The sequence below is a fragment of the Cottoperca gobio genome, chromosome 2 (assembly GCF_900634415.1).
Source record: "Cottoperca gobio chromosome 2, fCotGob3.1, whole genome shotgun sequence".
Lineage (NCBI taxonomy): Eukaryota > Metazoa > Chordata > Actinopteri > Perciformes > Bovichtidae > Cottoperca > Cottoperca gobio.
Window position 1 is genome coordinate 9,997,041 of NC_041356.1, and position 12,883 is coordinate 10,009,923.

At 45.3% G+C, this 12,883-nt stretch overlaps 1 protein-coding gene across 9 annotated transcripts; it reads left to right on the top strand.

Annotated features, from left to right (window-relative positions):
- Nucleotides 1-12,816, top strand: trak2 (trafficking protein, kinesin binding 2). Of its 9 annotated transcripts, none has more exons than XM_029447574.1 (17): nucleotides 1-136; nucleotides 2,380-2,558; nucleotides 3,028-3,213; nucleotides 5,750-5,809; nucleotides 6,391-6,467; nucleotides 6,550-6,666; nucleotides 6,797-7,015; nucleotides 7,114-7,192; nucleotides 7,280-7,410; nucleotides 7,721-7,795; nucleotides 7,995-8,132; nucleotides 8,258-8,337; nucleotides 8,437-8,577; nucleotides 8,684-8,982; nucleotides 9,093-9,587; nucleotides 9,711-9,822; nucleotides 9,914-12,816. In XM_029447574.1, the coding sequence occupies exons 2-17, from the start codon at nucleotides 2,504-2,506 to the stop codon at nucleotides 10,695-10,697; spliced, it is 3,048 nt and encodes a 1,015-aa protein (XP_029303434.1). In that variant the 5' UTR covers nucleotides 1-136; nucleotides 2,380-2,503; the 3' UTR covers nucleotides 10,698-12,816. The 9 variants fall into 9 exon arrangements, with proteins under 9 accessions (XP_029303434.1, XP_029303444.1, XP_029303452.1 ...); XM_029447584.1 differs by having other exon boundaries at nucleotides 9,723-9,822; XM_029447592.1 differs by lacking the exon at nucleotides 5,750-5,809 and having other exon boundaries at nucleotides 6,367-6,467.
- The last annotated feature ends 67 nt before the right edge of the window (nucleotides 12,817-12,883 follow it).

A 12,883-nucleotide genomic window follows, 5' to 3' on the forward strand; every position in this document is an offset into this window, starting at 1 on the left:
CGTTTCCTGTCGCACGTTGATGACGCGTGTGTTTGCCATCTCCCTCCCTTCCGCTCCATTGTTTCGGTGAAGGGATTGACAGACACCATATGTAACACTGGTATAGATAAATGCTGTGGAATAACCTCGACATAAGGTCAGTTTTATGATAATTAAACATTTTATTTCATTTGTGTAGTGATGTAATACTCTGCGCGTGAAGGATGCTGCCAGTTAGAGCTCGCGACGCTGAAGCTGTCATCCTCGCCCAGCATAGGAAAACATGTGAAACATTATCTAATGCTAAATACTTAATAAACACAATCCTACATTAAATTCAAGGAGATTTGGATAAAGGATCAACATCTACCTGACCTACTGATCTGTAGGTTTAGCTAATGTAACGGTACATTTTAGCTAACCTGCTAAACATTTGTGTTAAATGGTTATCTGAAATAACTAAATTAAATATCATCAGAAGGTCACAAAAAAGATCCTTTTAATCATAAGTTAAGAGTTTCTTAATAAATGAATGATTTTGTATCTAAAAATAATGAGAACTTTTCAAAATATTGATTTAATATCTCTAAATAATGATTTAGTGGCCTGTTAGTCGTAAAGTAAAATATTGAGAAAGATTTTTATTATTTTGAGATACTAAGTCATTATTTTCTTACGGGCAGATATGGGCTACATTACCTACATTAAAGAAAATAAACATGTGCAGTAAATGTTGTGTACCCCGTCATTCAACAAGGAAGTCAACTCAAACATATAGTAATACATTTAATAACAGAGCAGAAGTATTTCATGATGTTGTTGGTGATGGTTACAATAAACTGTAAAGCAGTCTTTCTTTTGGCGAGGACTGTCTGCTGATGTCAGTCACATGCTGCTTCCAATGTCCTATTTCTTTTAAAGCAAGCCCTCCGGCCATGTCCAGTTTGACAGATCTAAGGTGAGCTGAGTGCAGATGCTGTGACAGCACAAATGGAAACAACGAGCGAAAAGATGTAGGTTTTTGTGTATAGCATTCAGATACTGACGGTTTGTCTGCTGAACATGTTGTAGGTCACTCTGGATAAGACTGGATAAGATTAGACATGAATGGAGATAAAGTCAGTGGAAAGCTGATGTAAGCAGACAGTCCCTCTAGCACAGCTGTGTTTATAATGCTGCTGTGTTGTAGAGCTGCAAAGACTTTTACATTTATCGCCATTATTTTGATAATCTATTGTTCGGTTTGAGTAATTCTCTGATTCCAGTCACCATCTTTTAATAAGTGGTGGTTTCCAGATTGTGGTCTGTATTTTCTCCAGCTGTTTCAAGCCGCAGGAAAGTGTGTTTGTTTTATACAATTGAGTTTAATTCAACCTTGTCAACAAGTTAAAGAGGCCCTGAGACGAGAAGGTCTTGCTATATCATTTCCAGACGAGACCCGGCTGTATCACTGCACGAAGCTTATTCGATGACTCACAGTCACAGGGTCACGATGATGCACGGCATTTTAAATCTGAAGGATGTTGCTAAGTATGCACATAACTGGTGCAGTATTTCTTTACCCGGCTCGTACTGTTGTCTGATTACTCATGTATGCAATATTTAGTGTATGGAATTGCACTTAGCCTTTATGTGAATGTGACTATTATAATGCCAATGTCATTAATGCGTCAGTACAGTATATCTGCCAGGCCTCTAATGCCAAACAGCACATTTATGCTGTTGCATTTCGTGCATCACATTAATCTCCTTTATGGAGCTCACAGTCTCAGCGTCAGTGTTATGTAAGCAGAGGATGAATGTTGCTCAAGGACTCTGTCTCCACGGGCATGCCTACTGATACACCTACACAGATATGTCTGCCTGCACAGGTCAAGCACTGAGGTCAGTGATGCAGATGGTAGTGGGGGGGTTGTAAAGTGTCCTTTTAGTAAAGTAGCTATCATTAGTTGATCTAACAAGATCAGTTTTCTACTCTGGGAAAACAATAGTGTAATGTCAGAAACTGAGTTTATTTTTAGGCAGGGAGGATCTAATGAAAGATGCTATCCAGTTGCATTATGGGATGTGTAGGATCCAGCGTTTTGGAGCATCATTAATTAATTACAGTACCATACAGAAGCACGTGTCCACAGCTGGTCGTTCATTTTCCGATCCTCTACTGCAACCTCATCTCTTTTTAGGAGAGTGCATCCCCTTCGCCCTGGAGTCATCCCTCCAGAGGGACAACAGGATGTGGGAGGGTTCTGCGATCAGGGGCTATGCTAACATTACAGCTCCATCAACACCCAAAATAACGTTATCTAAATGTTATTGCTCATCTGTGTACCTTTTTTAAATGATGTAAACTCACCAGCGTTTCAGATGTTCATTATTGATGACAGGTGAGTCTCTCCTCAGGTAAAGGTGTGCGCAGCCACCAGCCGTCAGGAACAGGATGTGATGTCACAGTGATCGTGGCTCCCGTTTCCTGTCCAGCTTTGTGTTTGCGAGCGGGGACGCTCTCCCGCTCCAAGGACAGGACATGTTTGAAGTCAAACCCCGTGCAGTGGAGAAGAAAGAGTCGAGTACTGAGACGGGTACGGTGTTGGAGTGCGTTTTATGTATCAGATGAATGTTGATCCTGCAATAAAAACATAAATATATTTATATATACAGTATATCATGGCAACTGTAAGCTTTGTGTACATGTTGAAATGTTGCTCTGCCTATGTGATGCTGCCCTGAAGTACAATATGTGATGTTGTTGGCTTTGAGCTGTAGTTAGCCCCATCTGTCCCAGTAAACCAGATATTTGCTCAAGCTGGAAGGACATCGGCTTGTACAGTGCACACACACACACACACACACACACACACACACTAGTTAGAAAAGCTGGCTTGCTGCACCCTGTTTCATGCTAAGCTAAGATAACATCTAATAATATAATGTCATGTTGGACATTTATGCCCTTTCGGATCATTATTTAATCTACAGCACAGCTTGATCTGTCAGTAATTATTACATGCTGGACAGCAGATGATAATCTATCTGTCTCGTAACTCACAGATGAGGGGCTGGGCAGCAGCGGGAAGCATTTTGGCTCGCTGGGCTCTGGTTCAGCCGACTCTGGCTCCGTCTACCTGTCAGACAGCCAGGACTGGGTCGTCTCCCCAGGATGCTCTCCAGATGAAGGCCCCGGCCAGCTCAGTGCCATCTCCCCGATGCTGGCCGAGGAGACTTTCCGCTACATGAGTAAGTGTGCGCATTTTGATTTGACTTAAACACACAATATGTCATTTTGTGCCACTAGTGGTCTCTCGATCAAAACAATAAAATAAAGAGAGTTTGGTGGCATCAGGTTCTCCCGCCGAGGATTCCTTCATCTGTTTCTGGGTCTACTTTCTTTTGATTGGTCAAGCGTATGTCAACGTCAGTGAGCAGATTAGACACGTGAGGGATTCATTTTATACTGCGCATTTCCTCTTCAACTGAAATCTCAGTGATTTAGTGTGGATATCATTAGATACAGGGTTGTCATTGTGCCGGTTTGGCTTTGCTTGTTTGTACCAGATAGCTCTGATAGCTCTGATAGTGTGTGTGTGTGTGTGTGTGTGTGTGTGTGTGTGTGTGTGAGTGAGAGAGAGAGAGAGAGAGAGAGAGAGAGCGAGAGAGAAGGGAACAGTGAGCAAGAGGAATCCAGTGATCCAGCCAGAGTTAAGTGTAGTTCAAAGCCAGGCCCAGAGTCACGGGACAGAGTGATGAGGAGGAGGAGGAGGAGGGGGGATTGATAGAGAATGAAGACAGGACAGCAGAGAGAAGAGTCGGACTATGCCAGGTTTTAAACATCCACAATGAGGAGGTTTACGATAACTTCGCTGACGAAGGTGAGTGCAGGCGTCGGCGCTTGTTATGTGTGTGACAGAGAGACACGTGAGCCGGTGTGACTGCAGAAGCAGCTCCAGTCATGACTGCAAGGTCAGGCAGAATGAGTGAAGAGGAAGGTGTGTGTGTATACACTGTATTATGTGCGTGTGTGTTAACCGCACGTGTAAGAGAAGGGGTACAGTTAGGGAGTCTAGGTTTCATGTTTCTGCTCTGTGAAACATTTGCTCCACTTCTGTGGTGTAAAATCAAACGTGGCCTATTAATAGTTCCTCATGCACTCGGACACGCACGGCTGCTAATGTTCAAGTGTCCCCTGGTTGTCCAGAAGAAATGAAGAAATGTGTGTGTGGTTTTTCCCGTATTATACAACGCTGACCATGTTTTAAATAGCCTCTCAAGTATCCCATTTTGGTGTCATGCTGTGTAATTGGAAGAAGGAGATGTCTGACTTGGTAAAAATGCTGTTTGAGCAGCAGAAACTTTACTCGATCCCAACTCCGAATATGTCAGCGGTGTCGGTGTAAAGCGATGAGTCAGATTGGCGACGCACAAGTTTGAGATCTAATGTAATCGCTCGAGTTTATTAGTGCCAAAGGTTCATGAATCAAAAGGTCCACACGAGGGCTGAACCTTCAATCAGAACTCTATCAGGTCGCAGGAGGCAAGTCTAGCGGCGCTGCAGAGATGTCCCGGCCTACAGATCGTACTGTACCGAGCCTCACAAAAATAGATCTTTCAATGAAAATGATGCAAAAGTTATCCTTCCCTCCAATATCGTGAATCCTCAGTCAAAATGCTGCAGCAGTCCAAGAATCAATATATCAAAAGTAAAAGTACAAATGTTGTTGCTTCTTGGACTTTGTCGTTATAATGCAGTTTATTGTGGCCACAGTTCAATATCTGTCTTTACAGCCCGCACTAGTGCATCACTGCGTGTGTGTGAGAGATACTTTGCAACAGAAGTACAGAAACGTGAGAGATTATATGCATTGTGTGTGTGTGTGTGTGTGTGTGTGTGTAACAAAGATCGCTCTGTTGGGCAGAGGTTATTTTTACCCGTCAGTTGTTGGAGTGCAGTTTCCAGCTCCAGAGGTCACTGTGAGCCTCCGATTACTGGACGACAGCTCTCATCCATTTGAGCAGCTGCTTCACTCGAGCGTTTCTCCCACTGCTTATTACATTTTAATCCTGCTGCAGATTGTTTTAATCATACTTGAACGTACAAAAGAACACAGAGGCAATATGTGTGTGTGTGTGTTTTATTTGTATTTAAACGCTGAACATTTGAACAAAATCTTGAAATTTTGCAAAAAGCTTCTTTACCGTCCGACTGCCACTCTTTTAATTACATCATCTTGTTGCGCCTTCTTCTTCTGCAATGTTTTCCCGACTGGACAAGTGGCGCCCCCTGCTGCGTAAACGGACAAACAACTCCTAATAATCACGTAATGATGTTGGATGGGGAAAAAAGCATGAATGTTTCTCAAGATTCTGAAGAAATGTGCGATGCATTATAAAGTAAACCTGGTTATTGCAACATTGTGTGATCGATGCAGCAAAGACGATCTGAAGACATGTTTCGTGGGGCCACATTTAGGTGCAGAGTCTGTTAAACCGTATTTAGTAACAGGCAATGTTTCAATGATTAGAGTTGCCACTTCTCTTTGAACAGGTGGAAGGGGGAGCGGTGCAGCGCTGGTGACTCCCACTCAGGTGCTAAAAGTGGACCAAACTAATTGATGTGTAGATTCTCAACAAACTAATGTTCGAAATGAATTTATTGAAGCTTCAGCTTTCACCCCTTCACTTCCTTTCCTTCTGTCCCATTCTTCTTAAAACAAGCCGGTTGCTTGTGCACCTTTTGAACTGTCCCTTCTTTTTCTTCTTCCCTATCTCTCCCTAGCGTATCTTGCTTTGGAGCCCTCTTCTTATTCCCACCCCGGCTCTCAGAGCCTCTCCAAAGGTATCTTTCTCTCTCTATCTGCTCTGCTCTGCGACTTCTTCATTAGATACACACACCTGGAGCCCCTCTGCTTTTTGCATGTAGATGACAGCAGACAAGAAATGTGCGTAGTATTGGTCTGCTTTGCCACTGTAGACAGCTTGTAGTACTGTACGGTGTGTGTGTGTGTGTGTGTGTGTGTGTGGAGTCCCTTTATGTCTGTATAGTGCTACTGTGGCTTCATTGCATTCAGACCACTAGCAACCGCCTCGGCATGTGGTGGAGCTATTTCATCAAATGGCATAAATAGTGTTTGAGCCGTAGAAGAGGCACACTGTTTATTGTAACCACACTGGTTCATGATTGGCTGCTACAGGACAGATCTTTGAGGAAGTGGCTGCTCACGTTGCTTGTGGTCAGAACATTTGATTTTGTAAGTAGGAAGTAAAGTGGAGTGTTATAGTGGTTTTATTCTTACTTTAAATCTGTTTAGTGTTTTGCATGCACATGCCACAATGTGCATGACATTCTGCATGTGTGTGTGTGTGTGTGTGTTTGCTTCTCATGTCTCACTAAAGTCAAAATGTTCTTGACTTGGCCAGTCCTCGGTGCTGATCGGGTGGAGCAGATGACCAAGACGTACAATGACATCGAAGTGGTGTCGCACCTTTTGGCTGAGGTAGGTGTCCCCTCACCTAAAGTTTTGTCTTTAGAAGCAGCATTGATTTGGTGATTGGACTCTGGGTGCTCTTCTTGTACAGCGGGACAGAGACTTGGAGCTGGCCGCTCGGATCGGTCAGTCACTTCTGCAGAGGAACCACCTGCTGCAGGAGCGCAACGAGGCCGTAGAGGAGCAGCTAGCACAGACCCTGGACCAGGTAGCTAACACATGTAATGTTGCGATTTGTGTGAGCTCAAGTTACATTATTACTATCTAGGAGTATCAGAAGTGTGCAGATCTGCAGCTCAAACGGTCATCCCTGTGCCCAAACCTTCATCATTATCCAGGTTCACCAGCTTCAGCATGAGCTCAGTAAGAAGGACGAGTTGCTGCGGATGGTGGCCAGCGCCTCGGAGGAGAGCGAGACCGACTCCAGCGTGTCCACACCGCTGCGGCAGCCTCAGCCACCTCGGGGAACCAATGCTGCTGCCACACTCAGCCAGCTGGAGGGTCTGCACAACAAGCTGCAGGACTTGGAGGAGGAGAACATGTCACTGAGATCTCAGGTACGAGGGAAAGTTATAGTGGAGACACAGAAAGTATTAGAACGGGGGAGAAGCTTTAAATCAGTGCTGAGTGTTTCCTCTCCACGTCTCCACTCCAGGCGTGTCAACTGAAGACCGACACCATCACCTGTGAGGAGAAGGAGCAGCAGCTTGTGAGCGACTGTGTGAAGGAGCTCCGTGAGTGAGATGCACATTTACACTGATGAAACACAGTCTTGTGTCACTAGATTTTAACTTGGGTGTGTGCATGTGTGTTGGTTCCAGGTGAGTCCAACAGCCAGATGGTGTCTCTGACTGATGAACTGTCTCAGAAGAACGAGGAGCTGCTCAGACACCAGGAGGAAATCTCTCAGCTGCTCTCCCAGATAGTCGAGCTGCAACACAGAGTGAAGGACGTGAGTACACTGAAGACGTACTGTGTGAGTCAGACTCGAGTCATTCATGTGATGACTGGATTCTGCTGAATCTAACAGGACTGTAACTCTTACAACCAATGATTTGTGACATCATTTAGACTTTTGAATTGAATGACTGACTTAATATCATCCCCACGCTCACAATGACGTATATTTTAAATGACAGACAGTTAGGGATTTAGACTTGACTTGGGGCTTGCAAAATAATGACCATATCCTCATTAGTGTCCTTAAAGTCGTCCATCAAACACAGGGTGTGTGTCTTATCGCGTGTGTTGTTTGTACACAGCTGGCTCTGGAGAAAGAGGAGCTGAGGATTCACCTGCAGGCGTCTAAAGAAGCTCAGCGACAGCTCACAGCAGAGGTACAATCTCACACACGCACAGGAAGTGTTCTTTCAGATTGTGAATCCTTCTCTGTTTATGGATGAATGGACTCCTGATCTGCAGATACAACTAAACCACATGTTTAGGTTTATAGCTTTAACATACAGTGACACTGCGCTTGTATGTTTTAGAGCTTTGCTTAATTTGTGTGTGTGTGTGTGTGTGTGTGTGTTGCAGCTGGACGAGTTGGCGGACAGGAATGCGGAGTGTGTAGAGATGCTCCATGAGTCCCAGGAGGAGATCAGAGAACTTCGCAATAAAAGCACTCCCTCTGCTGGGATGCGAAGGCACCTGTCTTACGGCCTCTACCCCATGGTGAGAGACACACTGAGAACTGAGACACAAGTTCACGACGCACTAGTTAAATAAATGGACATAAATCAAATCCAAAACTGCGCCCACAAGTACAGTACATTTACCTTTTTAACTTGTGTGTACAGGACTCTCTGGCAGCGGAGATCGAGGGCACCATGAGGAGGGAGCTGAGTGTCGATGAGGAGACCGCCTCTCTGGACCAAAAGTCAGAAACTTAAACTTTAGTACTGAAAATGTTCTGCTACTTAACAATTACATCCCACTTTACTTTGTGGACCGTGTCTCTGACCTTTTCTCCCTGCAGAGTTTCCCAGAAGCGAGTCTTCCAAACAGTCCGCTCCATCAACGCCTCAGCATCGCGGCCATCCTCGGCCACCCCTCCCATCCCCGGCTCAGGACAGAGCTCCCTGGTGATGACCGCACAGCCCTTCCAGTCCACTCAGGGGTACGTGCGGAATATTCCTGTCTTGGATTTAAATTTGAGGATGATGTTTGTACCTGTTCAGCTCAAGTAAGAAAACCTAAGCTAAAACAATATCGCCTGGTTAAAGGGAGGAGGTGCGAATCGGCCAGCCCGGCTGTCCTGGAGGAAACGACCTGACCAAAGCCCTCCACCGGCTGTCGCTGCGACGACAGAACTACATGTGCGAGCGCCGGTTCTTCCAGGCGGAGCGGGAGAAGAAGATGCAGGCCCTGGCGGGGGCAGAGGGGGACGGGGAGAGCAGCGGCTGCAGCTCACCGATGGGCAGCGTGCACTCCTCTTTCTCCAACCTGTCAGAACTCTCCTTCAGCTCCAGTATTTTCAAGACCTTCCTGCCTGAGAAGTTGCAGATCGTCAAGCCCATGGAAGGTAAAGTAGCCTGGTGTATATATCTGTCGCCTCTTTGTTAGTTCTGGGAGCTTTCAACCCCTGAGAGAAAGGTTTTCAGTGACTATAAGGACTTTTGTTTTCTCTGTCAGGCTCACTGACGCTCCATCACTGGCAGCAGCTGGCCACACCACACCTGGCCACCATCCTGGACCTCCACCCTGGGGTGGTGACCAAAGGTTCCTGCCCACTGGCTCCGGACGCTATTTACCGCCTGTCTGACATGGAGGAGGATGAGGAGGATGAAGAGCACAGGGGTGTCCAGGAGAAGGGGGCGGCAGAGCGGGGTAAGGAAGAGGAGGACGAGGAGGAAGGCGGGATTACCTTCAAGGTGCGCTGTTCGTCCACGCCGGACGAGAGGAAAGACAGAAAGCATTCACCTCTCCCTGTCCCGCCTCTCTCCCCCACCCTGCCGACACCGGCCACTTCCTGCTCAGTCCCATCAAACCTCTGTCTGACCCCCGCACCCCGACATGTCACTGAGAAATCCAGCCTATCAACTCAGCCCATTGCAGGGGCCTGTACATCCGTGGTCACATCACAGAGTCAGATTTGCATCTCCACATCAACAACAACATCTTCTTCTGGTAAATACGAAGTATTAAAATAGAAATGTACAATTTACTGTATTTCAATGAGGAGTTTTAAGACCTCCTATTCGCATTTTTTCTTGCCGATTCTTCTCAAAATGTTGTCATTCCCTGATTTAGTTGTGTGTTCAGTCCAAAATCCAGGGAAGTGTCAGAGCTCCACCTTCTCTACCTACACCTTCACGACCTGTAGCATCCTGCACCCCAGTGACATCACACAGGTCACCTCAAGGTAAGTCCTCCACCACCTCCTAACCACCTAACCCTAGACCCAAGAAGTTTGTGGAAGAATAATGACACCTTTCTGTCTCCATGTTTCTCAGTTCTCAGTCGTCCATCATGGCCAACACACCCAGCTCCATGAGGACAGGTCCCAGTACTCCTGTGACTCCTTGCAGACTGAGTCTGGGTGACTGCTTTCCCCCTCGACGCCCCCCTGTGCCCACCAGAGGCCTGGCTAAGCTGGTCTTGGAGAGGGGTATTTCTGCACAAGTCTCCACTGACACCCCCCCTCCATCCCCAAAACCCACACCCCGGCAGCCCCTGTTTCGACTCTTACCAAGCACACCCCCCAACTCTCCCTCCCACTCACCATCTCCCTCCCCAGTGCCCCAGGAGTCCCGCCAGCACTCGGCTGACAATTTCCTAGCCTCACGGCCAGCAGAACTTTTTCTGCAGGACGTTTATGGGTTGAATCTGGGTCGCGCCCCACATCCAGACCTACCAAGCCCCTCCCAAGGAACTCCAAACCGTGCCCCATCCCCTAAGACAGGCCGAGCCAGGCCTGACCTCGGCCTAGTGGAGAGGCTACGGCGGTTGGGATTCACCAAGGTGCTCCAGGGTGCAGAGTCTGAGGCTGCAGCGCCACGGCAGGATTCTTCTACTTTTGTGTCAGCAGGCGGGGGGAGCCTATTGGACGGTTTGAGGCGCAACCAGAGCCTCCCGGCCATGATTGGTGCCCGGGCGGGGAAGTCGGTCGGTAACCCGATACCTCCTCCTCACCCGACCTCCCTGGCCCTCCCCACACCACCCTGGGGAAACCCCAAAGAACACAGAAGGCATCTTGGCTCTGTCTCCCATGTCCCGTCAAGTTCATCCAAACGCTGAGGGGAAGAGAACATGAACCCCTCCTTTACCCCGCCACCCTCTTCTTCCTCATCTCTGCTTTTGGAGAGAGGAGTCAGAGCGTCCAGTGAGCAGAACAATCTTTCCTTTTTATGACTTACTTTTAAAGCACAATTTAACTGAACTGTTTTTCGCAATACCGCAGTGTCTATGTGTGTCGATGTTCGCCATGATGCTAGTTACTGAGGCCTTGGTTCGCCTCTGATCGGGTTATTACCTTTTCACTCATTAGGTTATGTATGTTTCATGTGAGGCTCTGGATGTTCAGGTACGGGTAGAGGAGGGAGGGAAAGGAAACATGCAAGTGGACGAACGTTTGTGGATGTGGATTAGAGAAGAACCCGTTAAGATGAAGGGATAAGATGAAGGGAGGATGTGTCTTGAATCAGGTCAGAAGAGAGAAAGGAAGTGAAAGGAAAGAAGGAACTGAACATCCAGTCTTGCTATTCAAAGGGCTTGTTCTGTAGTGGGTTGGAAAAGCTTTCGTCTGTAATAAAATATTATATTGCTACAACCGTGCCCATTATACAGTCAATGGTCATGTCCAAATACAAACATTCACAAGTGAAGGGATGCAGCATTAGGGCTGCAGCTACTATTCTTTTCATTATCGTTTAACCTGCCAATTATTTCCTCGATTTAATCATTTGATCTGTAAAATGTCAGAAAATAGTAAAGAATATTTCCATCCCAGTTTCTCAAAGTCCAAGGTGATCAATGATGTCAATTCCAAAACACGATATTCAGTTTAATATGAAAGAGAAGCAGGACATCTCTGTATTTGAGAAGCTGAAAACTGCATTTTCTGACATTTCTGCATGATTATTATCAAAAGTAGTTACTGATTTATCGATTAGTCGACTAATCATTGCAGCTTTGTTCCACATGCTTTTATTACTTGAGGTGCCATCTGGCTTAAGAGCAAATATTGTAGTCAGACCCTGCCATTATTAATATTATGATTTTACCGTACTCCCAAATTTGTTTGAGTACAGGCAAGAAAAATAAACAGGGTCTGCATTTTCCTTCAGGTCCTTGTGTCTTATGTGTTTTCAAGGGTATGAGGCCTTAAGTAGAAGCCAGCACTGTTATGATTTAGGTACTTTTTGCACTCAGTGGGATTTGGAGGTTGTATTAATTTGAGTCACTGCTTGAAAACATTTAATCACGGCCATGGTGGGCCTTTTAAAATAAAAGGTGATCGTTTCAAGAGGGGAAAAAGCATTGACACATTATTTTGGTCGTATATCACATCCAGGTTTATAATATGTATGAAAGAATATAAGGGGGGAGGAAAATTTGTATTAAGAATAAAATAAAGAAATGTATTTCCCTTATGCCTGACACTAATACCATTCTGTATTCATGTGGTTGTTTCTGTTTAACACATGTGGTTCACACTCTGGCCAGCAGGTGGGAGTATTCCTGTAGGAAAACTTATGAAAGTTAATTCTAATTACTGCTTTATATTCTATGTTTAGATAAAGGGAAGCGTAGAACGTTGTGCGTGACCCTTCTGATGTCTCGAACATCCACTTAGCTCCAACGCTGCACTTTTACTTTTGTATTTAACCTTTGTTTTACTGACACCGTTATCTGAAGTATACAGATTCTAATGTATTAATGAGAACATTTAGCATAATGCGTACCTGTTGTAACAAAGTCGGCTAACATTTTGACTTAAGATTTGAATATATATGCAGCAGTACTTTTTCTTTTTTGCTTTCCACATGTAGAGGTCAACAGAAGGGAATCCAAATAAAGCCAAAAGTGATTTTATTTTTCAAGTAATGGAATAATATGTGATGCTTTCGTGCTAATTAGCTGAAACATTTAACAAATGAAGACTCTGTTCAATGTTTTGTATGTTTGTAGGAGAAGAGGAAAGAGGGCACAGCCAGTTCCTATCTTTCAGATTTGTTGTAGATTTCATATCCTTCGTTTTCCAGTAAAGCAGGAGGTTCAGGTTTGTGTCTGTCTTTGTTAAATATTAAATGTCCTGTCACTTCTTCATGCCTCCCCTCTAAGAACATGATCCTCTGTAAACTACTCATGGCTATATTCAGTTGCCTCTTTTTTAAAATAAAGCAATGGAAGCAAAGCCTCTGACTCACCAACTGTTTTTTTATGACTCATACTTGGTGGAAGAACTTGTTCATTGCATTGTT